General features: G+C 45.4%; 1 protein-coding gene across 1 annotated transcript in view; it reads right to left on the bottom strand.

Moving 5' to 3' along the window:
* The window catches only part of SLC6A6 (solute carrier family 6 member 6), a 115,561-nt gene that overhangs the window by 28,948 nt on the left and 61,749 nt on the right, over positions 1-24,864 (bottom strand). The window contains exons 3-4 of the mRNA XM_089663381.1: positions 24,685-24,819; positions 7,943-8,177 (exon numbers count right to left, since the gene is read on the bottom strand). Of these exons, the coding sequence (XP_089519507.1) occupies positions 7,943-8,177; positions 24,685-24,819 (370 nt within the window). The remainder of the gene's footprint in view (positions 1-7,942; positions 8,178-24,684; positions 24,820-24,864) is intronic.

Below are 24,864 nucleotides of genomic sequence, written 5' to 3'. Positions count from 1 at the left end.
TCTCCCTGTTCCTGCGTGGGTCTCCTCCCATGCTCCAAAGACATGCTGGTAGGTTAATTGGCTCCTGTCTAAATTGGCCGTAGTATGTGTATGTATGAATGTGAGTTAGGGACCTTAGATTGTACACCCCTTGAGGGTTAGGGACCTTAGATTGTACGCCCCCTTGAGGGTTAGGGACCTTAGATTGTACGCCCCCTTGAGGGTTAGGGACCTTAGATTGTACGCCCCCTTGAGGGTTAGGGACCTTAGATTGTACGCCCATTGAGGGTTAGGGACCTTAGATTGTACGCCCCCTTGAGGGTTAGGGACCTTAGATTGTACGCTCCTTGAGGGTTAGGGACCTTAGATTTTACGCCCCTTGAGGGTTAGGGACCTTAGATTGTACGCCCCTTGAGGGTTAGGGACCTTAGATTGTACGCCCCTTGAGGGTTGGGGACCTTAGACTGTACGCCCCTTGAGGGTTAGGGACCTTAGACTGTACGCCCCTTGAGGGTTAGGGACCTTAGATTGTACGCCCCTTGAGGGTCAGGGACCTTGGATTGTACGCCCATTGAGGGTCAGGGACCTTAGATTGTACGCCCCTTGAGGGTCAGGGACCTTAGATTGTACCCCCCTTGAGGGTCAGGGACCTTGGATTGTACGCCCCTTGAGGGTCAGGGACCTTGGATTGTACGCCCCTTGAGGGTTAGGGACCTTAGATTGTACGCCCCTTGAGGGTTAGGGACCTTAGATTGTACGCCCCTTGAGGGTTTGGGACCTTAGATTGTACGCCCCTTGAGGGTTAGGGACCTTAGATTGTACACCCCTTGAGGGTCAGGGACCTTAGATTGTACGCTCCTTGAGGGTTAGGGACCTTAGATTGTACGCCCCTTGAGGGTTAGGGACCTTAGATTGTACACCCCTTGAGGGTTAGGGACCTTAGATTGTACGCCCCTGGAGGGTTAGGGACCTTAGATTGTACACCCCTTGAGGGTTAGGGACTGATGTGAATGTACAATATATAAAGTGCTGCCTGAAATAGATATTATAATTGAACACGTCTCTCAGTAGTACATCAAAGAAAACGAAAGGGTTGATCAGTTGACTGTTGTATCTCTGCCAGGTGTCAGTGAGAAGCACAGACAGGAGAATGGACAGCCTCTATGGCAGTGGTGAACCATGGGCATGCAGAGCCCTCTCTATTGGCACACTAGTGCCAAGTTACTTGAGCATCTGATAATGGTGCACCTAGGGGCCAATGAGCATGCTCAGAAAGGAGTAGGGCCTCCATAGGACCCCATATGACTGCAGGGAGGGGTGATCAGTTACCCAGCTAGAGAGATCAGACAGGACGGATCTCAGAGAAGACCATCATCTGTCTTATCCAAGGAGGAGGGCCAGGTGATCGGTGACAGTCTGGTAAGGCCTCCTCCATCTGTCTGATCACCCTTCCAAAGCCTTGGGCCACCTTCCATCACCAGTCCTGACAAAGTGCTGGGTCCCCCCCGTACATGGCCGGTGCCGGGAGGTTGAATATTCAGCCCTCCATCTGATCGGTGACAGACACATCCTGGGAGTGGTAAAGTTTAGGGGATCGCTGCGGTCAGACATGGGGCCCCCGGTGCCGCATGACAGCCCTTCTGAAATCCGACCATCCCCTGCACTTTGCAGAGACACTTCCAGTGACGTCATCAGTTCCTCTCCAACCCTCAAAATGAGCAGTTCCCAATGGCACCCATTCATCAGCAAATGCAGCGCACATGCCAAATCACATAGTGCTGCAGCGCAGGTTTAAATAATAGTCAGGGAATTCTTTCACTGCGTTCTTTTTTCTAAACTAAAACCTCAGTAATCGGGTTTAATTGCAGTGTTGGCACTTTGTGATACATAAGTGGGTTTTGGGTGGCAGTTTGGGCACTCGGTCTCTAAAAGGTCGCCATCACTGGTCTATGGTAACCTTACAACCTGACCTGTCTGCTCTGGCAGGGAGAGAATCTCATTCAATACCACCACCCACAGCTGTCCCTGAAAGGTTGGGCGGCACTATTATAACACCAGAAAAGTGGAAATTTAGAATTTTACTAATGCCTTAGTTGACTGGTTCCCTTTAAAGGGCCCACAGACAGAGGAGGTCTCATCAACCTCCAAGATCCACCAAGACATACCTGACAATCCCGGCCATGTGGCTGGATAAGGTGCAACCAGGGGCAGACTGACCATTTGGAAACTCGGGCACTGCTCGAGGGCCGGGGTCAGTAGGGGGCCCCATGAGATGCCCCTGGTACCTTTTTCATAGGCTTTTTTGAGTTTGGGCAAGGACACAGGGGCCCCATGATCCCCTATTGCCCGGGGGCCCCATGAGTTGTCAGTCCGCCCCTGGGTGCAACTATGGATAAATCTTCTCTCTCTTAATAATGGATTGGCACCCGATCACGCATATCCCAACCAATCAGGAAATCTGAATTCCTTTTTCACCCTCTAGCACATGCGGCCTGAACCTCGTCCGGCCATCACAAGTCAGGCTTGACCCAACAATTGTTGGAAACTGAATTTTAATTCCAATCCATTCCCATCTTCGCCTTTCAGTAACATTTTAATTAGAGTGACTCTTGTGAAGCGGGTTCGCTTTTATGACTCCGCACTTTTCAAAGCTGCCGCAGAACAATGAGGGATTATGGGTTCAAAGCTTCGCGAAACTCAGTAGATCTATTTTAGATCCAAAGCACTTATCTTGTAGGACACAGAGATGCCCCGGCCATCCGAAGGACCCACATGGCATCCAGCTGGCTTTTATTAATATCTATGGAGCTTTATCGAAGGCAGTTCAGTGGGTGTCTATGGGAAAGTCCCTTCAACAGAAATCTGCTCTAATGCATTCACAAAGGGTGACATTCAGGGCCCATTGGTACTTTTATCTTGCAGTAGGGGGTGTCAAATCCAAATGAATCTTCAGTATAAATCAGATGAGTACATTCCAGGTGCATCAACACCAAAGGTGTCTGAAGTCTTACAATTGGTTTTCTTCAGACAGCCTGAGTAAAAAAAGCGCGTCCCTTGCCTGTACACTATGGAGAAGGACCCTTGCTTGGAGCAGCGCAGTGTAGCTCCATCAGTGCGACCAATAGTGCCCATCCATGTTGCCTATCAATGCCCATCAGTGCCTCCTCAGTGCCTCCTCAGTGCCCATCAGTGAGCCTATCAGTGCCCATCAGTGAGCCTATCAGTGCCCATCAGTGCCTCCTCAGTGCCCATCTGTGAGCCTATCAGTGCCCACCCATGCTGCCTATCAGTGCCCATCATCTGTGCTGCCTATCAGTGCCTCCTCATCAGTGCCCATCCATGTTGCCTATCAATGCCCATCAGTGCCTCCTCAATGCCCATCAGTGAGCCTATCAGTGTCCATCAGTGCCTCCTCAGTGCCCATCTGTGAGCCTATCAGTGCCCATCCATGCTGCCTATCAGTGTCCATCATCTGTGCTGCCTATCAGTGCCTCCTCATCAGTGCCCATCCATGTTGCCTATCAATGCCCATCAGTGCCTCCTCAATGCCCATCAGTGAGCCTATCAGTGCCTCCTCAGTGCCCATCTGTGAGCCTATCAGTGCCCATCCATGCTGCCTATCAGTGCCCATCATCTGTGCTGCCTATCAGTGCCCATCAGTGCAGCCTCATCGATGCACATCAGTGAAGGAGAAAAAATAACTTGTTTACAAAACTTTATAACAAAAACTAACAAAAACTTTTTTTTTCAAAATTTGTGGTCTTTTGTTTGTTTACCAAAAAATAAAAACCCCACAGGTGATTAAATACCACCAAAATAAAGCTCTATCTGTGTCAAAAAAATGATCAAAATTTCATATGGGTACAGTGTTGCATGACCGCGCAATTGTCATTCAAAGTGTGTCAGCGCTGAAATCTGAAAATCGGCCTGTGCAGGAAGGGGGTGAAAGTGCCCGGTAGGCGGGGGGTTAAGGCCGCCCATAAATGAGGTTCGGTGCTTCACTGTTCTTCCTGCAAGATGCGTCCCTGCCCGACCCCAGGTTCACACCAAAGCATTTTCCGTTGCATTTTTCAGAAACACACAGCAGTTCATTTCACATGATTTCCTATGGGACACGTTCACATCTCTGCGTTGTCACCCGGTGCGTTTTTTGGAAACGGTCAGGGACTTTTAGAATGCAAAAAGTTGCCCTTTTGGTTCTATAGACTTCAGTGGAAATGCTGCAGAAAAGCATGCAGTGCCTTTTTGCTGTTTTTTTTTTTGCTGTTTAAATCTGCCTAGCAACAAGAACATGTTCAGAATCAAAGTCGGGGTCAGAGTATTAAATGGATATCGGCGTTTTCGGTAGGATAAAAAGCGAAATGCGTACAATCAACTGACATACAGATATACAGTTGCTAGAAAAAGTATGTGAACCCCTTGGGATTACGTGGAGTTTTGCATGAATTGGGCATAAAATGTGCTCTGAACGTCATCTAAGTCACAACAATAGAAGAACACAGTCTGCTGAACATAATACTACACAAACATTAGATGTTGCCATGGTTTAATTGCACATAACATGTAAACATTCACAGTGCAGGGAGGAAAAAGTATGTGAACCTTTGGACTTAATAACTGTCTGACCCTCCTTTGGCAGCAATAACCTCAACCAAACGTTTCCTGTAGTTGCAGATCAGACCTGCACAACGATCTGGAGTCATTTTGGACCACTCCTCTTCACAAAACTGTTTCAGTGTAGCAATATTCTTGGGATGTCTGGTGTGAATCGCTCTCTTAAGGTCATGCCACAGCATTTCAATGGGGTTGAGGTCAGGACTCTGACTGGGCCACTCCAGAAGGCGTATTCTGTGCTGTTGCAGCCATTGTTTTGTTGAATGACTTGTATGCTTTGGGTCATTGTCCTGTTGCATCACCCATCCTCTGCGGAGCTTCAGTTGGCGGACAGATGGTCGTACGTTTTCCTGCAAAATGTCTTGATAAACTCTGGAATTCATTTTCCCATCAATGACAACAATCCGTCCAGGCCCTGAGGCAGCAAAGCAGCCCCAAACCATGATACTCCCTCCGCCATGTTTCACAGTGGGGATGAGGTTTTGATGTTGGTGTGCTGTGCCTTTTTTTCTCCACACATAGTGTTGTGTGTTCTTCCCAAACAACTCAATCTTGGTTTCATCTGTCCACAGTCTATTTTGCCAGTAGTGCTGTGGAACATCCAGGTGCTCTTTTGCAACTTCAAACGTGCTGCAATCTTCTTTCTGGACAGCAATGGCTTCCTCCGTGGTGTCCTCCCATGTACTCCATTCTTGTTTCATGTTTTCCTGATTGTAGATGTGTCAACAAAAATGTTATCATGTGCCAGAGATTTCTGTAGGTCTTTAGCTGACACTCTGGGATTCTTCTTTACCTCATGCAGCATTCTGCGCTGTGCTCTTGCAGTCATTTTTACAGGACGACCGCGCCTAGGGAGAGTAGCAACAGTGCTAAACTTTCTCCATTTGTAGACAGTCTGTCTTACCGTGGACACATGAACATCAAGGCTCAAGGAGATACTTTTGTAACCCTTTCCAGCTTCATGCAAGTCAACAATTCTTGATCGTAGGTCTTCTGAGAGCTCTTTTCTGCGAGGCATGGTTCACATCAGACAGTGCTTCTTGAAACCAGTAAACCCAAAACAGGTGTGTGTGTTTTTAAGGGCAGGACAGCTGTCAGCAACACACCCAATATCATCACACTGATTGGAGTCAAGGTTGGCTCACTCCTGGCTCCAATTAGCTCTGGGAGAAGTCATTAAGCTAGGGCCTCACATACTTTTTCCTCCCTGCACTGTATATGTTTACATGTTATGTGCAATTAAACCATGGCAACATCTAATGTTTGTGTAGTATTATGTTCAGCAGACTGTGTTCTTCTATTGTTGTGACTTAGATGACGTTCAGAGCACATTTTATGCCCAATTCATGCAAAATCTCCACGTAATCCCAAGGGGTTCACATACTTTTTCTTGCAACTGTATATGGTGTCACTGCGATTGTTAGGAGGGAATTTGTTTTGGGTTGTCCTTTGATGGTAGGTTATGGTAACTGCAAGAAATATACAGCTAAAACTGGGGAAAAAAAATACTATTTTGGGCCAGTTTTCCTTTGACAATAATAATAGAAAAAACCAAATCAGAAGATATCCGTTCCCATTCCCACCAATACAAAGCCCCCTTCCTCCAGGTACGAGTAGTTGCGATGATGGGTACGGTTTTACTAACACAGATGCAGAGCTCGGTCCAGGCGTTAGGATTTGTTTCATGCGTCATCATGAAGGGGTTGCCATTGACTATCAGAGGCTCTTCTACATGTGCCACCTATGGAATTTGGGGTGGTGTTGTCCTTTAAAGCCCCCGGAATCTCCTCTGGCCTCACCGATACACAAGGCTCCGCTTGGCGCGAGAAGAGAGACGAGTCGTGTTTTCCAGTGTCATGCAGGTGCCAAGCTGGCACATACGCGGGTTGCTGGAGCCAATGCGGGGCCAATCATTAACAGGCAGGACAAATAAAGTTACTACAAAGGACATCGTAACGGGAAGCTCAGGGAGGGAGTCACATCAATGAGGGGTCAAGACAGCGACCAGGGGCGGAGTGACCATTTGGAAACTCGGGCACTGCCCTAGGGCCCGGGTCAGTAGGGGGCCCCTTGAGATGCCCCTGGTACCTTTTTCAAAGGCTTTTTTGAGTTTGGGCAAGGACACAGGGGCCCCATGATCCTCTATTGCCCGGGGGCCCCATGAGTTGTCAGTCCGCCCCTGACAGCGACACCCTACTTGTGGCACTACAGCCCATCAGCACACAACAAAACATTCACGTCTTGCGTGTGTCCGCCCTTCTGGGCCCATTCAAACCGATGCATTGCAGGAACTCGCATTGTAACCACCTCCCGTCCGGCCCGTGTTTATAAACGGTCTCCCCACCCCCTGCTTGTGTGCGCTCCCTGGGAGCGGGCAGCACCGCGATCCGGTCCTCCAGACACAGTGGAACACCGATCGTCGGACGGGACCTCTGTGTACGCCTACACCACACACACCAATGTCACGCCTACGCCACACACACCAATGTCACGCCTACGCCACACACACCAATGTCACGCCTACGCCACACACACCGATGTCACGCCTACGCCACACACACCGATGTCACGCCTACGCCACACACACCAATGTCACGCCTACGCCACACACACCGATGTCACACCTACGCCACACACACCAATGTCACGCCTACGCCACACACACCAATGTCACGCCTACACCACAAACACACACACCGATGTCACGCCTACGCCACACACACACACCAATGTCACGCCTACGCCACACACACCGATGTCACGCCTACACCAAACACACACCAATGTCACGCCTATGCCACACACACCCATGTCACGCCTACGCCACACACACACCAATGACACGCCTACGCCACACACACACCGATGTCACGCCTACACCACACACACCAATGTCACGCCTACGCCACACACACCCATGTCACGCCTACGCCACACACACACACACCAATGTCACGCCTACGCCACACACACCGATGTCACACCTACACCACACACACCAATGTCACACCTACGCCACACACACACCAATGTCACGCCTACGCCACACACACACACCAATGTCACGCCTACGCCACACACACACACCAATGTCACGCCTACGCCACACACACCAATGTCACACCTACGCCACACACCAATGTCACACCAACGCCACACACACCGATGTCACGCCTACGCCACACACACCAATGTCACGCCTACGCCACACACACCAATGTCACGCCTACGCCACACACACCAATGTCACATCTACGCCACACACACCGATGTCACGCCTACGCCACACACACCAATGTCACGCCTACGCCACACACACACACAGGATCATACGGTCACGTTGTCTTACTCCCAGAATTCTGTGACGGGAGAGGTGAAGTTGCTGGAGTTCAGCGCCAGCCATATCGTCCGGTTCTTCCGGGAAGTGTCCTCCACACAGTTCTCAGTGTTCCACGGCTGGTGGCACAGAGCCCACGGCAGCTGGCCCTGGAAGGACTGGAATAAGTAATAGACACCCCAGGCCAGGATGACGATGTAGTAGATGTTCAGGAGGGACACAATGACGATGGAGGCGTAGCCGATGCCTGGAAAAGGAGAGAACATTCTATTAGCCGTAAAGTCGTCCCGTGTTCTCATGATGTCCTTCTTGGCAAACAATACAAACTGGCAAAGCAACCACCTGGGAGGAGAAAAACTTTTTTGGTGATTTGGATGAGATACAAGATGAATTCCAGACAGCAGGACCCGTATGTTATCTGCTCACAGTCCACCTCCATCCTGCAGCGCGAGCTTTTCTACAGCACGGGTCTCCAAACTTCAGAAACAAAGGGCCAGTTTACGGTCTTTCAAACTTTAGAAGGGCCAGACTGTGGCCAGTGGGAGTAGAAAATGCCCCGGCATCAGCGGGAGTCCAAAATGTCTCAAACTTAATGGTCAGTAGGAGTTACAAAATTAGACAGTGCATGTAGTCAGTAGGAAGAGTAATAGTGCCCATCATTGGTGTCAGTGGGAGGAATAGTGCCCCATCATTGGTGTCAGTGGGAGGAATAGTGCCCCATCATTGGTGTCAGTGGGAGGAATAGTGCCCATCATTGGTGTCAGTGGGAGGAATAGTGTCCCATCATTGGTGTCAGTGGAGGAATAGTGCCCATCATTGGTGTCAGTGGGAGGAATAGTGCCCATCATTGGTGTCAGTGGGAGGAATAGTGCCCCATCATTGGTGTCAGTGGGAGGAATAGTGCCCATCATTGGTGTCAGTGGGAGGAATAGTGCCCCATCATTGGTGTCAGTGGGAGGAATAGTGACCCATCATTGGTGTCAGTGGGAGGAATAGTGCCCCATCATTGGTGTCAGTGGGAGGAATTGTGCCCCATCATTGGTGTCAGTGGGAGGAATAGTGCCCCATCATTGGTGTCGGTGGGAGGAATATTGCCCCATCATTGGTGTCAGTGGGAGGAATTGTGCCCCATCATTGGTGTCAGTGGGAGGAATAACGCCCCATCATTGGTGTCGGTGGGAGGAATATTGCCCCATCATTGGTGTCAGTGGGAGGAATTGTGCCCCATCATTGGTGTCAGTGGGAGGAATAATGCCCCATCATTGGTGTCAGTAGGAGGAATAGTGCCCCATCATTGGTATCAGTGGGAGGAATAGTGCCTAGTCATTGGTGTCAGTGGGAGGAATAGTGCTCCGTCATTGGTGTCAGTGGGAGGAATTGTGCCCCATCATTGGTGTCAGTGGGAGGAATAGTGCCCCGTCATTGGTGTCAGTGGGAGGAATTGTGCCCTATTGTTGGTGTCAGTGGGAGGAATTGTGCCCTATTGTTGGTGTCAGTGGGAGGAATTGTACCCTATTGTTGGTGTCAGTGGGAGGAATTGTGCCCTATTGTTGGTGTCAGTGGGAGGAATTGTACCCTATTGTTGGTGTCAGTGGGAGGAATTGTGCCCTATTGTTGGTGTCAGTGGGAGGAATTGTGCCCTATTGTTGGTGTCAGTGGGAGGAATTGTACCCTATTGTTGGTGTCAGTGGGAGGAATTGTGCCCTATTGTTGGTGTCAGTGGGAGGAATTGTGCCCTATTGTTGGTGTCAGTGGGAGGAATTGTGCCCTATTGTTGGTGTCAGTGGGAGGAATTGTGCCCTATTGTTGGTGTCAGTGGGAGGAATAGTGCCCTATTGTTGGTGTCAGTGGGAGGAATTGTGCCCTATTGTTGGTGTCAGTGGGAGGAATTGTGCCCTATTGTTGGTGTCAGTGGGAGGAATTGTACCCTATTGTTGGTGTCAGTGGGAGGAATAGTGCCCCATCCTTGGAGTCAGTGGTTTGAATAGTGCTTCAAGGGCCAGACAAAAGTAAGCAAAGGGCCAGATCCGGCCCTCGGGCCGTAGTTTGGAGACCACTGTTTTAAAGTAATGAAAGTTATTCCCCAATCAGCAGTGCACTTGGTGTGTGAGCAATAACATCATGGTCAGTGAGCTGCTTCTGCAGACGGACAACCATAAAATAAAGACGCTGCACCATTCTGAGACATTTTGTATCACAAGTTTACTTCTAAAATAATGGAATATTATATTTTATCGTAAATATGAAAAACAACAGATAATTATTACATATATTTGTAAATGTCAGAAACCTATCAAAGTAAGAAAACGACTAAACCAAAATGACAGTTGCCCGTTATGGTTCAGATGTGTATACAGAGCACTTGTTGCATGCTTTAACCATTTCAATACCGGGCAATTTTCCCCCTTCCTGCCCGGGCCAGTTTTCAGGTTTCGGCGCTCTCACACTTTGAATGACAATTGCGCGGTCATACAACATTGTACCCAAACTAAAATTTTATCATTTTCTTCACACAACTAGAGCTTTCTTTTGGTGGTATTTAATCACCGCTGGGGTTTTTATTTTTTGCTAAATTAACAAAAAAAGACCAAAAATTTTGAAAAAAAACATTTTTCTTTGTTTCTGTTATAAAAGTTTACAAATAAATAATTGTTCTTCATAAATTTAGGCCGAGATGTATTCTGCTACATGTCTTTGGTGAAAGTAACCCAAATTAGGATGTATTATTTAGTTTGTAGGAAAGTTATAGAGTTCACAAACTATGGTATAGATCTGAATATTGATCAATCCTGAAGTACTGACAGCCAATCTAATTTCTTGAGGTCCAAGAATGTCAGAAAAGTACAGATATTCCCCAAATGACCCCTTTTTGCAGAGTAGACAGTCCGACGCACTTATTAAGATGCATGGCGAGTTTTTTGAAGTTGTATTTTTATGTCATAATTTTTCGGAAAATTAAAAAATTAAAAAAATTAATTTCACTATTTTTTTTTTTTACATACTGTCACCAGTGCAGTACAGCGTCATCATATAACTGGCATGGCGGTGAACAGGGACACTTACTGGTGACAGTATGAAAAAAAAATATATATTTTTTTTTTTTTTATTATATTTAATTTTTTTAATTTTTTTTTAAGATTTTTTTTCATATTTTACTATGACCAAGGTAGTACAATGTTACCATAGTAACACTGTACTACTTTGGGGAAGTGATCAGTATTTTTTTTTTTTTTTACACAATTTGCTTATAGCAAAGAATTACTTTGCTATAAGCAAGCATTTACCTGAATGAAATCGATTCATTCAGCTTTTTTTTTTTTTTGTGCTTAGCTGTGATTTGGTCACAGCTAATCACATGACATGTGCATGTGATTAGCTGTGACCATTCACAGCTAGGCACTAGTATACAATGGATGGCATCATGAATGAAGCCATCCATTGTATACAACTGTCATGTGACCTGCTGTGATTGGTCACAGCAGGTCACATGGTACCAGCAACGGGAGCCGGTACTCGGATCTGTCATCGGCCGTGTACGAGGTGCGCGGGCCGTGACAGATCCCGCTGCTGCGCCGCTCTGCATTACCGCAAACGGCGCATGTGCGGGAGCACGCCAAATGGCGTGCACCCGGAATGAAGAGGCACATCTGAAGCCGCCAAACGGCCATTGGCCGGGCGGCTAATGGTTAAATCATTCTTAATTTAGGAGACAAATGTAGAACAGCTTCTAATATTTCATATCCAACACAACAAACACTTTACTCCTGCGCTAGAAAAGGACTCAGTAGACCCAATAGGAATGTTCTGGAATTTTCTGGAATATGCACTGCTTGCTGCCCTCAACAGACCGGGGTGGTCCAAATACACTGGATACAAATGGAGAAACAGAAAAAGGGCGCACCGACCTCGTGCATTATTGTTTAAAATAATTTATTAAAGAAACAAAAATAGGTATCATACTCACAATGGACATAATAACACAGGCATGTCAAACTGAACAAGATGTATGATCCAAACAACATCTGAGTCCATACGATGGAACCCTGGATGACCAACTGGCTAACGCGTTTCGAGGACACAACCTCTTCCTCAGAGCCAACACTACAGGAGTCTGCACTTCTCTTTATATTAGTTACTATATAAGTTATATAAGTTTTTTTAGTAACTTAGATAAAGAGAAGTGCAGACTCCTGTAGTGTTGGCTCTGAGGAAGAGGTTGTGTCCTCGAAACACGTTAGCCAGTTGGTCATCCAGGGTTCCATCGTATGGACTCAGATGTTGTTTGGATCATACATCTTGTTCAGTTTGACATGCCTGTCTTATTATGTCCATTGTGAGTATGATACCTATTTTTGTTTCTTTAATAAATTATTTTAAACGATAATGCACGAGGTCGGTGCGCCCTTTTTCTGTTTCTCCATTTGTATCTAATATTTCATAATTAGGACTTGTATACAAGTATATCTAAAAGGCCAAACTTTTTGTCAGTTTAAATTAGAGTAGGGAATGGTAAAGCCTATCTTTGTTTCTCATTGGGGAGATTTTCCCTTCCGTTTTGTCCTGGAGATGCAACAGGAAGCGAGAGGAAATCTCTCAAAAATGAAGGGAAATCTTCTAGGAAGCTGTTGCCAGACTAGATGGACTTACTGGAGGTTTGCCCTCTATTCCTGTTATGGTAACTATTCCCAGTATTATGCAGGGGCGGACTGACCATTTGGAAACTCGGCACTGCCCGAGGGCCCGGGGTCAGTAGGGGGCCCCATGGGATGCCCCTGGTACCTTTTTCATAGGCTTTTTTGAGTTTGGGCAAGGACACAGGGGCGCCATGATCCCCTATTCCCCGGGGGCCCCATGAGTTGTCAGTCCACCCCTGGTATTATGACAACCTGCTTGAGGACCTAGGATTATGTCTCCCTAGGCATTAAGAACAACCTCCCAAACCTCAGCAAGTGTAAGGTCATAATTATCTAATTTTCCAAACAACAACTACACACTAAATCCTACTGTCAACGTGCTACACCATAAGGGCTCTCCCGGATCACCGATTTCCTTTTTGATGGTTGTAAGTAAAGTAATGGACATGAAAGATTTGATCAGTGGAAATATGGAATCATAGCCATGACAGGTTGAGTAGATTAGATTAGGCCACGCCCTTTCATTGCAAAGGTGTGTTCAGGAACAGTCTGGTAATTAAGGATGTACATTGAGCCCTTGGGCAGTAGGGAAATGAATAGAAGGTACAAACAAATGGTCTGGGATCAGATGTGTATGTATACACAATTCCTCCATAGGCCTTACAGACTCAATCATCATTTAGCATTAATTAGCATTAATTAGCCTAAAGCCCCGCCTCCTGGAGTTGACACCTTTGTGTTAATGAGATTATCACCTGCTGGGAAAACCTGTTTAGGAATTTGTTATAGGAGACAGGACGGCTAGGTTTGTGCATTCATCAAAAGGGGGATGTTTAATCTCTTATAAAAGATGAAATATTAGTTGGAGAGATATGAACATGCTTCCATTGCACAGGGCCTGCTGTGCGCTACATTTACATATAAGAATCATATTTGTGGCTTGGGGAGGAAGCCAGGGAAATGCATAGAATGGTTAGATGACGCGGGGGTGCGACAGTCGGATGGTGTTTGGTAGTGTTGCGATCGGGCTGATGCGCTGGTGTCAGAAATCCAATCCCCGACTTGGTGTTCAGGCCGGTCTTGGCCCAATTGAACTTGGGCAGGTCCACACACAGTACCTCTTGTGGGCAGGTCAGGACCACCTCCCCCAGGGTCAATTGGCCAAAGACTAATGTCCCGCCCATGTCCTAATCCCAATAAATTGGGTACACGGACATTTGGACAGGGTGATCCGTATGGAGCTGGTTCGATTGACCAATGAATTGCTAAGTTTCTGGCTTGCTCCAGCCGCAGGGTAAAGTGTTATTCTGTCTTTTTATTCCCTTTTATTTTATAGTAATTAGTCATTTGTGTGTCTTCTTATATCTTTTGTATTTTCTGTAACTTGTTATATTTTGTAGATATTTTATGCCCCGCCCACTTTGGGAAATTAAATCTTAAAATTAATTAGTGAACTTCTGTGTATTTAAGCTCGTGCTCATATCTTCGGAGAGACGAGATCGGAGAGATTAGATTAGAGAGATTAGATTGTATTGTATTTTAGTGCCTTTAAAACGCTCGGTTAAGCTCATTGCCAATCTGTATGCAACTGCACTGTGAGTGGGCAGATTGCACACAGATTGCAAAGGTAACAGATCTGCCAGACGGAGATCTGTGTGTGTGGGGTGTCTCAACAGACCATTCTGCGGATAAACTGTTGGGTGGTGGCAGGCTACCTTTGTGGTGCGTCTGGTGTGGGGGTGTGTGGACAGTGGAAGGGTTATCAGCACCGGGGTTCAAGCTAGGATAGCTGAAGGGACCTTTAGAAGGGTGTGTGATTACTAAGCTGGTCCTCAACTCTAATCAGGGCACCAGGTTGTATGTAAGATCGTATCTGCCAGTGTGTGGTCAACCAGCTGGATTGGAGTGGAGTCTCCATCTGGTGGTGGCCAGAGGTAGTGCGGGCTGTGAAAAGGTATCACGGCTGATCTTATATACGGTTTGAGATATTTAAGTGTAAATCCCTTTATTATCCCCTCTTTACCACCCTGTCGCGGCCGCACGCGTGCGTCACGGTTAGCTAGTCGCTGTGGGCGTGGCGTGGACATGTGACAGGGTGATCGTTTAACGGATCCTTGACAATGGTGGATACCTCAAAGTTCCTTTGTTCTCCTCTACTCTTCTTTGAGGACCACCTCCCCACCCCATCTTTGTAGAGAATATTCCTGACCCCCTGCAGGATGTAGGAAGATGCTCTTGATACCTCTGGAGACCTAATCGTAGATCTTCAACGGACGTCATCAGGATGGTTTTAAGAACTTGTTTGTGGTGAAGTTAAAATCCCATCAAGCGCTTGCAAATGGAGATCCCACTTCCCCTATGTCCTAGAAAATCCTGTCCCCCTGCAGGATGTGGGGGGTTGCTCTTGATTTCTCTGGAGACCTAATCGTAGGTCTCTAACAGGAGGTCATCAGGATGGTTTTATGAACTTGTTTGTGGTAAAACATCACACCGTAAGGCTCACCTCTTATTTAATTTTTGACAGTGGATACCTCAAAGTTCCTTTGTCCTCTTCTACTCTTCTTTGAGGACCACCTCCCCACCCCATCTTTGTAGAGAATATTCCTGACCCCCTGCAGGATGTAGGAAGATGCTCTTGATACCTCTGGAGACCTAATCGTAGATCTTCAACGGAAGTCATCAGGATGGTTTTAAGAACTTGTTTGTGGTGAAGTTAAAACCCCATCAAGCGCTTGCAAATGAAGATCCCACTTCCCCTATGTCCTAACAAATCCTAATGCATCCTGACTTGACCATCCCACCTGGTTGGCCTTGCAATTTGTTTTATCTAAAAAGCAGTTTCAGCCAAGGCAGTGAGGGATCTTTCCCAGGTCCCTACAAGCCCAGCCTATAATGGCTTTGCTTGAGTTGATCGCATGCCTGGCATATACTGGGCCAAGTACAGTCGGCCTTTGTAATAATGCAGTGATACACGAGAGCCAATGTAGTTCTCGCTGTGCCAGCGCTCTTGTTCCTTCTTAGCTCTTCGCCAAGTGAACACAGCAGCTGTGGATATCTGATCCCCTCCGAGTAGTATCTGTGCTGGCATGGATGAAGACGATGTAATTTTACACTGATTTCACAGTACTACAGGGATGTACGTTATGGCCTATTACATAACGCCTCTCCCAACGGTTCTGAAAAAATAACATTACTATAACATTACCAGAGGTAATAAATCAGATCTAAACACTCTGTACAGCTTGCTGTAGTTTGTACACTCCTCGAGCTGCCCTACATCTAATACAGAAAACATATTAAAGAAGCTGGGATAGGATTTTGAAACTCCTTCAAATGAAGGGAAAAACTTCAAACAAGATCAGTGACTCTGCGAAGGTGGCTTTTACACAGTAAGGTTTCCCTCAATGGGCACCCAACAATATTTTAAATCACAGAAACACGGAAAAGGAATTCCTGACCAAAAGAGATGAAAGAGTCTAAACTAAATTTTAATTGTTGACAAATTGGTCATATAAAAACTTCCAACACCCTTCCTCGGAGCTAAAAGAATAAATGATCCTGAAACACTGAAGAACTTATGGACCAGACACATATTTGTATAATTATGATTATGTTTTATCTAGCCCTGATGAAGGAGAGTAGCTTGGTCCCCAAAATGCGATGGATGTTTTTAATATGTCCAGTTTATCAACAATTAGCATTACCTTGGACTCATTCATCCCTTGTGTTCTAGCTTTCAAAGCTAGCATGTAATACTGCAAATAAAAAATAGATTATGCTCATGTAAAATCCTGTTGCATGTCTTGGCTCTAGCCATGGATGGAAAGGGTTACCTGTATTCTGACCATTGATTGAGGTTTGGCAAAGCCAGGAAAACTGCTTGGCTGCCATGCTGATCCACTGGCTTCTGTGGTCTGAGTCTCTGGCCCAGAATCACCATGCAGATCACAAGTTTTGTCTTTGCTCTGGTTTTAGTGGTTGCATGCTTGTTTCACATCAGTAGCTCATATTATGGAGGCCAAGATGAATAACTTCAGAGGGAGATCGGCAGCAGCACCTTCACTCTGTCTCCAGTCTGGAAACTCTGAATGTAAAACGTAACAGAAGTGCTGGCTGTGGTTTTAAACAAATCCCACACAGACTTTGGCAAGAGAGCAGAGCTAGATAAAGCCTGCCAGTCATCAATCAGTACCCCCGATTAAGATTGCTCCACCACAAGCACGTTCCACAAACCATTGGTGATGTCCTGCTGGAGGACTAATGACTGGGTTTCCCAAGACATCGAGAAAAACCTCCCAATTCTGAGTGGAGATAGTAAAATTCTGTACAAGTATATTTGGAAGGTTGCGTTTACCGTCATTCTCTAACTCACCAAAGGTAAGGTGATAATTATCTTATTTTTCAAAGAAACATAATACACTAAACTCTACTGTCAACTTACTGTACTGTAAGGGCTCTCCTCATTTCCTTCTTGTCGGAAGATACCTCAAAATTTTTTTGTTCCCCTTCACTCATCTTTGAGGACCACCACCCCACCCCAAATGTATGGAGAATATTCCTGTCCAACCAGAGGATGTAGGAGGTTGCTCTAGATGCCTTGGAAGACCTAATCATTGGTCCTCATAGGGGGTGATCAGGATGGTTTTAAGAACAGCACCTTGTGTATTTCTTTCCAATAATTGTTTCTAAAAATCACTCTCTGGCTCCAGTCTGAAAGCACTTAATACAGAAAATACCAGAAGTGCTGGCTGTAGTTTTAAACAAATCCCACACAGGCTTTGGCAAGAGAGCAGAGCTAGATAAAGCCTGCCAGTCAATCAGTACCCCCGATTAAGATTGCTCCACCACAAGCACGTTCCTCAAACCATTGGTGATGTTCTGCTGGAAGACCAACGACTGGGTTTCCCAAGACATCGAGAAAAACCTCCCAATTCTGAGTGGAGATAGTAAAATTTTGTACAAGTATATTTGGAAGGTTGCGTTTACCATTACATTTGGTCATTCTCTAACTCACCAAAGGTAAGGTTATAATTATCTTATTTTTCAAAGAAACATAATACACTAAACTCTACTGTCAACTTACTGTACTGTAAGGGCTCTCCTCATTTCCTTCTTGTCGGAAGATACCTCAAAGTTTTTTTTGTTCCCCTTCACTCATCTTTGAGGACCACCACCCCACCCCAAATGTATGGAGAATATTACTGTCCAACCAGAGGATGTAGAAGGTTGCTCTCGATGCCTTGGAAGACCTAATCCTCGGTCCTCATAGGGGGTGATCAGGATGGTTTTAAGAACAGCACCTTGTGTATTTCTTTCCAATAATTGTTCCTAAAAATCTCCTAGATTGTAAGCTCCCAGGATCAGGGCCCTCCTATCCCTCTTGTATTGAACTGTATTGTTGCTGTATGGTCTCCCGTTATATTGTAAAGCGCTGAGCAAACTGTTGGCGCCATAAATCCTGTATAATAATAATAATATAAATCCTGTATAATAATAATAAAAATCACTCTCTGACTCTAGTCTGCAAGCGCTGAATACAGAAAATACCAGAAGTGCTGGCTGTAGTTTTAAACAAGTCCCGCACAGGCTTTGGCAAGTGAGAGAAGCTAGATAAAACCTGCCAACGGTCAGTCCTTCCATTAACATTGCGCCACCACAAACATGTTCTTCAAAGCATTCGGATGTCCTGCTTGAGGACCTAGGACTGGGTCGAGAGCAACCTCCCACATCCTGTGTGGAGATAATTAAATTCTCCACTAGTGTACTTGGAAGTACCATTTACCATTACATTTGGTCATTCACTACCTCACCAAATGTAAGGTCAATTATATTTTCCAAAGAACCACAACACACTAAACCAACTGTCAACTCATAAGGGCTCTCCTCATTTCCTTTTTGATGCTGGATACCTCAGAGTCTATTTGTTCTCCTCTACTCATCTTTGAGGACCACCACCCCAGCCCATCTTTGTAGAGAATATTCCTGTCCAACAGGAGGATGAAGGAGGTTGCTCTCGATGCTTCAGAAGATCTAATCCCAGGTCCTCAAAGGGGGCCATTAGGATGGTTTTAAGAACAGCACCTTGTGTATTTCTTTCTAATAATTTTTCCTGAAAATCACCCTCTGGCTGCAGTGTGGGAGCGCTAAATACAGAACGTAACAGAATTTGTTGGCTGTAGTTTTAAACAAGCCCCACACAGGCTTTGGCAAGTGAATGAAGCAAGACAAAACCTGCCGACAGTTTGTTTAAAGCAACAGCCAGTCCTTCCATTAAGACTGGTCGACCAAAAAACTTGTTCTTCAAACCATTCTGATGTCCTGCTTGAGAACCTAGCACTGGGTATCCCAAGGCATCGACAGCAACCTCCCACATCCAAATTATCCACGAGTGAACTTGGAAGTACCATTTACCATTACATTTGGTCATTCACTACTTCATCAATTGTAACATCATAACTATCTTATTTTCCACAGAACCACAACACACTAAACCCTACCATCAACTTTCTACAACGTAAGGGCTCTCCCGGCTCTCCTCATTTCCTTTTTGACGGTGGATACCTCAAAGTCTATTTGTTCTCCTCTACTCATCTTTGAGGAACACCGCCCCAGCCCATCTTTGTAGAGAATATTCCTGTCCAACATGAGGATGAAGGAGGTTGCTCTCGATGCTTCAGAAGATCTAATCCCAGGTCCTCAAAGGGGGCCGTCAGGATGGTTTTAAGAACAGCACCTTGTGTATTTCTTTCTAATAATGTTTCCTGAAAATCACTCTCTGGCTCCAGTCTGGAAGCACTGAATACAGAACATATCAGAAGTGCTGGCTGTAGTTTTAAACAAGTCCCACATGTGCTTTGGCAAGTGAGCAAAGCTACATAAAGCCTGCCAACAGTTTGTTTAAAGCTACAGCCAGTCCTTCCATTAAGATCCGCAGATCCCAGACTAGAGTTGAAGAGTAATTTATTCAATTTGAGAAACTGCTTTGCTCGGAGATTTGTGCCTTTCATAGAATCTTTTTTTCACTCTACAGAACTATATAAAATATCCGCCGGCGAAAATTATAATTTGCACTGATGATGTGTGAAATGCACCAACATCTGTTTCTCTCCCCTTAACCAGCTCAGAACTGTTGGATTGCTAAAAACATGACGGCCGATAGATCGCTCCAGGTAGTTGGACTTCTGTCCGTTGCTCTCTGTACAGCACCCGCTGACCTCTACGCCGCTGTCCTCACCCGCACTGCAGTGGCAATAAGCCATCGTGTGCTCTCCATCTGTCTGCCTGACACACTTTTCTTGCCCTTGATTAGTTTTTTAACTGGCACCATCTGGAAAGTACAGACGGAAAAAGTTCCAAATTCTGACCTCAAGGATTCGGCAGGACATGAAATGGTGTTCTCAGAGCAGGCTGATCAAGCCTAAAGTAGAAATGCCCACTTTTTTGGACCTGTTCTTGAAATCCTTACTTTACAGGAAATCAACAGTTCCACATTGCTTAAGAAGACACTAATCTGTGGATCCCTATGGCCCTGTATACATTATGACTTCTAGCAGCCTCATGTAATATGTCTTCAGTCTCCAACAATTCCTATAGCATGTCCACAATCTCTTACCATCTCTTGTATCATGTCCGCAGTCGCTGACCATCTACTGTACCATGTCCACAGTCTCTGACCATCTTTTGTATCATGTCCACAGTCTCTGACCATCTACTGTACCATGTCCACAATCTCTGACCATCTACTGTACCATGTCAGCAGTCTCTGACCATCTACTGTACCATGTCAGCAGTCTCTGACCATCTCTTGTATCATGTCTGCAGTCTCTGACCATCTACTGTACCATGTCAGCAGTCTCTGACCATCTCTTGTATCATGTCTGCAATCTCTGACCATCTCTTGTATCATGTCTGCAGTCTCTGGCCATCTCCTGTATCATGTCTGCAGTCTCTGACCATCTACTGTATCATGTCTGCAGTCTCTGATCATCTCTTGTATCATGTCCGCAGCCTCTGACCATATCTTGCATCATGTCTGCAGTCTCTGACCATCTACTGTACCATGTCCGCAGTCTCTGACCATCTCGTGTATCATGTCTGCAGTCTCTGACCATCTCGTGTATCATGTCTGCAGTCTCTAACCATCTACTGTACCATGTCCGCAGTCTCTGACCATGTACTGTACCATGTCCGCAGTCTCTGACCATCTACTGTACCATGTCTGTAGTCTCTGACCATCTACTGTACCATGTCCGCAGTCTCTGACCATCTACTGTACCATGTCTGTAGTCTCTGACCATCTACTGTACCATGTCCACAGTCTCTGACCATCTACTGTACCATGTCAGCAGTCTCTGACCATCTCTTGTATCATGTCCGCAGCCTCTGACCATCTCTTGTATCATGTCCGCAGCCTCTGACCATATCTTGCATCATGTCCGCAGTCTCTGACCATCTACTGTACCATGTCCGCAGTCTCTGACCATCTCGTGTATCATGTCTGCAGTCTCTAACCATCTCTTGTATCATGTCTGCAGTCTCTAACCATCTCTTGTATCATGTCTGCAGTCTCTGACCATCTACTGTACCATGTCCGCAGTCTCTGAACATCTCCTGTACCATGTCCGCAGTGTCTGAACATCTACTGTACCATGTCCGCAGTCTCTGACCACCTCTTGTATTATGTTTGCAGTCTGTGACCATCTCTTATATGCTGTCCACAGTCTCTAACTCTCTCTAAATCTTTTGTATCATGCCCATAGTCTTTGCCTATATCCTGCTGTGTGTCTGCTGTCTCTGATAACAGTGTTAATTTTGACGTCAAATTTCCATTTAGTTTTAGTCGTAGTATTTTTTTAAAAAGTGCCATTTTAGTTTTAGTCGTATTTCAGTCATCTGAATTGTTTTAGTTTCAGTTATATTTTAGTAAACTAAAATATTTTCCTCTGCGAAATTATCACTGTTTGATAATAATTATTCACTGAATTTTATGTGCGGCCGTTCGGTGATGTCGGGGGCCGCCCTTGAAGCCTCCTATATCAAGAAAATTGACCAACACTGCTGTAGAAAGTCTGCTTTTCAGGCATTTTTTATCTGGTAGAGCTGCCGGATAAGCAAGGCACATCCGTTGTGCAGAACAAAGTACAGCCTGCATATATGAGAAAATATATGGCTCCCCCCATGTGAAACGCTACCCCCACAATTCTATAGAAGCTCTCCTCTCGAAACCATCTCCCAAGTACAGCAAGAACCAATCGAATTTGGTAGTCCATATTTTCACTGATGCCAAAGGAACCATTGTAAAAGCAGGAAACCAACCATACCCTTTACGGAGTTTAAAAACAGTTGTATGAAGAGATAGTTTTGGAAAAACGATCTGCCCTTCAGGAAGACAAAGTGGACAAGTTCAACAAAATGCAGTCTCCTTGGGCAAAAAAGTTTTAGCAGTCCACCGTTAAGTCTTAGTAAGAATAAAGTAAAAAAGTGAGCGCTCCCTGGTTAGCAGCTAGGGCACAAAAGGTACAAAAACCTCATCAAAAACTAGAAATAGATAAATCTGTGCAGCGCTAAAATAATGAGTATATATATATATATATATATATATATATATATATATATATATATATAGACAGTCAGGTCCATAAATATTGGGACATCGACACAATTCTAACATTTTTCGCTCTATACACCACCACAATGGATTTGAAATGAAAGGAACAAGATGTGCTTTAACTACAGACTGTCAGCTTTAATTTGAGGGTATTTACATCCAAATCAGGTGAACGGTGTAGGAATTACAACAGTTTGCATATGTGCCTCCCACTTGTTAAGGGACCAAAAGTAATGGGACAATTGTCTTCTCAGCTGTTCCATGGCCAGATATGTGTTATTCCCTCATTATCCCAATTACAATGAGCAGATAAAAGGTCCAGAGTTCATTTCAAGTGTGCGATTTGCATTTGGAATCTGTTGCTGTCAACTCTCAAGATGAGATCCAAAGAGCTGTCACTATCAGTGAAGCCATCATTAGGCTGAAAAAACAAAACAAACCCATCAGAGAGACAGCAAAAACATTAGGCGTGGCCAAAACAACTGTTTGGAACATTCTTAAAAAGAAGGAACGCACCGGTGAGCTCAGCAACACCAAAAGACCCGGAAGACCACGGAAAACAACTGTGGTGGATGACCGAAGAATTCTTTCCCTGGTGAAGAAAACACCCTTCACAACAGTTGGCCGGATCAAGAACACTCTCCAGGAGGTAGGTGTATGTGTGTCAAAGTCACCAATCAAGAGAAGACTTCACCAGAGTGAATACAGAGGGTTCACCACAAGATGGAAACCATTGGTGAGCCTCAAAAACAGGAAGGCCAGATTAGAGTTTGCCAAACGACATGTAAAAAAGCCTTCACAGTTCTGGAACAACATCCTATGGACAGATGAGACCGACATCAACTTGTACCAGAGTGATGGGAAGAGAAGAGTATGGAGAAGGAACTGCTCATGATCCTAAGCATACCACCTCATCAGTGATCATGGTGGTGGTAGTGTCATGGCGTGGGCATGTATGGCTGCCAATGGAACTGCTTCTCTTGTATTTATTGATGATGTGACTGCTGACAGAAGCAGCCGGATGAATTGTGAAGTGTTTCGGGAATATTATCGGCTCATATTCAGCCAAATGCTTCACAACTCATTGGACGCTTCACAGTGCAGATGGACAATGACCCAAAGCAGACTGCAAAAGCAACCAAAGAGTTTTTTAAGGGAAAGAAGTGGAATGTTATGCAATGGCCAAGTCCATCACCTGACCTGAATCCGATGGAGCATTTCACTTGCTGAAGACAAAACTGAAGGGAAAATGCCCCATGAACAAGCAGGAACTGAAGACAGTTGCAGTAAAGGCCTGGCAGAGCATCACCAGGGATGAAACCCAGCGTCTGGTGATGTCTATGCATTCCAGACTTCAGGCTGTAATTGACTGCAAAGGATTTGCAACCAAGTATTAAAAAGTGAAAGTTTGATTTATGATTATTATTCTGTCCCATTACTTTTGGTCCCTTAACAAGTGGGAGGCACATATGCAAACTGTTGTAATTCCTACACCGTTCACCTGATGTGGATGTAAATACTCTCAAATTAAAGCTGACAGTCTGCAGTTAAAGCACATCTTGTGCGTTTCTTTTCAAATCCCTTGTGGTGGTGTATAGAGCCAAAAATGTCAGAATTGTGTCGATGTCCCAATATTTATGGACCTGACTGTATATATATATATATATATATATATATATATATATAAATGTTCACAAATGTATATAAAAGCTAAATAAAGCAATCAAAAAGCGATAGTCTGTGCAGGACTAGGTGCAAAATGACAATAAAATCCAGTATCGGTGCTCCAAAACAGTGTGGTAAAATTACGCACTCACCAGATGCGTAAAGTATATACGCATTGAATAAATCAGTAGAGGTCCCCTTTACGAGTTGGATATGATCCTGGTCCAGGATAATCCTCCCTGTATTTACTTAAGAAACCTTCTGTCTCTTTCCGCCATTCCCACAGCATACTACCCGCGCTTCCAAATTCCAACCTACGTGACGCAAACGGGGCGGAGTTGTGACAGCTTGTGCCTTGTAAGGTCATGGAAGCGGTAATTCTATAGGTTGGAATTTGGAAGTGCGGGTAATAAACATGTCATGCTTACCTGCTGGGTGCAATGATTTTGTACAGAGCAGCCCCAATCCTGCTCTTCTCGGGTCCCCCATTGGCGCTCCTGGCCCCTCCCTTCCGCACACCCAAGCAGGCTCGCTCTTGAGCCACTGCTCTCTATGTCCATTCACACACAGTGCTGCAGCTCGTCCCCGCCCCTCTCTCTCCTCATTGGCTCACTGGCTTTGATTGGCTGGATCGCCATGGGACTACAATGCATAAATGTAAAAAACCATCAGCCTTTACAACCACTTTAACTCTGAAGCGGTAACCTGTAGAAGCTTTTAAAGTGTCGTCTATTGATAATTTAATGTACCATACCTTGTGGCCATTCCATGGGCATGTGCAATTTTGAAGCGTGACATGTTAGGTATCTATTTACTCGTCATAACACTCCATGCCATAGGGTCCTTACCGGTAAAGATGGGGCAGATCTTCTCCCAGCAGGTGATACCACCTTCAGATGTGAACTGCCCCAAAACCACCTCCAGGAAGAACACAGGTAAACCGCCCCCGAACAGAAAGATGAAATATGGGATGAGAAAAGCACCTGGTGTGGAAAAGAAGAAGATCGTTAATTGTGAGTTCTTTAGAT

Source organism: Staurois parvus, unplaced genomic scaffold (assembly GCF_062004578.1).
Source record: "Staurois parvus isolate SC_StPar_1 unplaced genomic scaffold, SC_StPar_1.0 ptg001675l, whole genome shotgun sequence".
In the NCBI taxonomy this organism is placed as follows: domain Eukaryota; kingdom Metazoa; phylum Chordata; class Amphibia; order Anura; family Ranidae; genus Staurois; species Staurois parvus.
The sequence above is the reverse complement of the archived record's forward strand: the minus strand, read 5'-3'. Positions and strand labels throughout refer to the sequence as shown.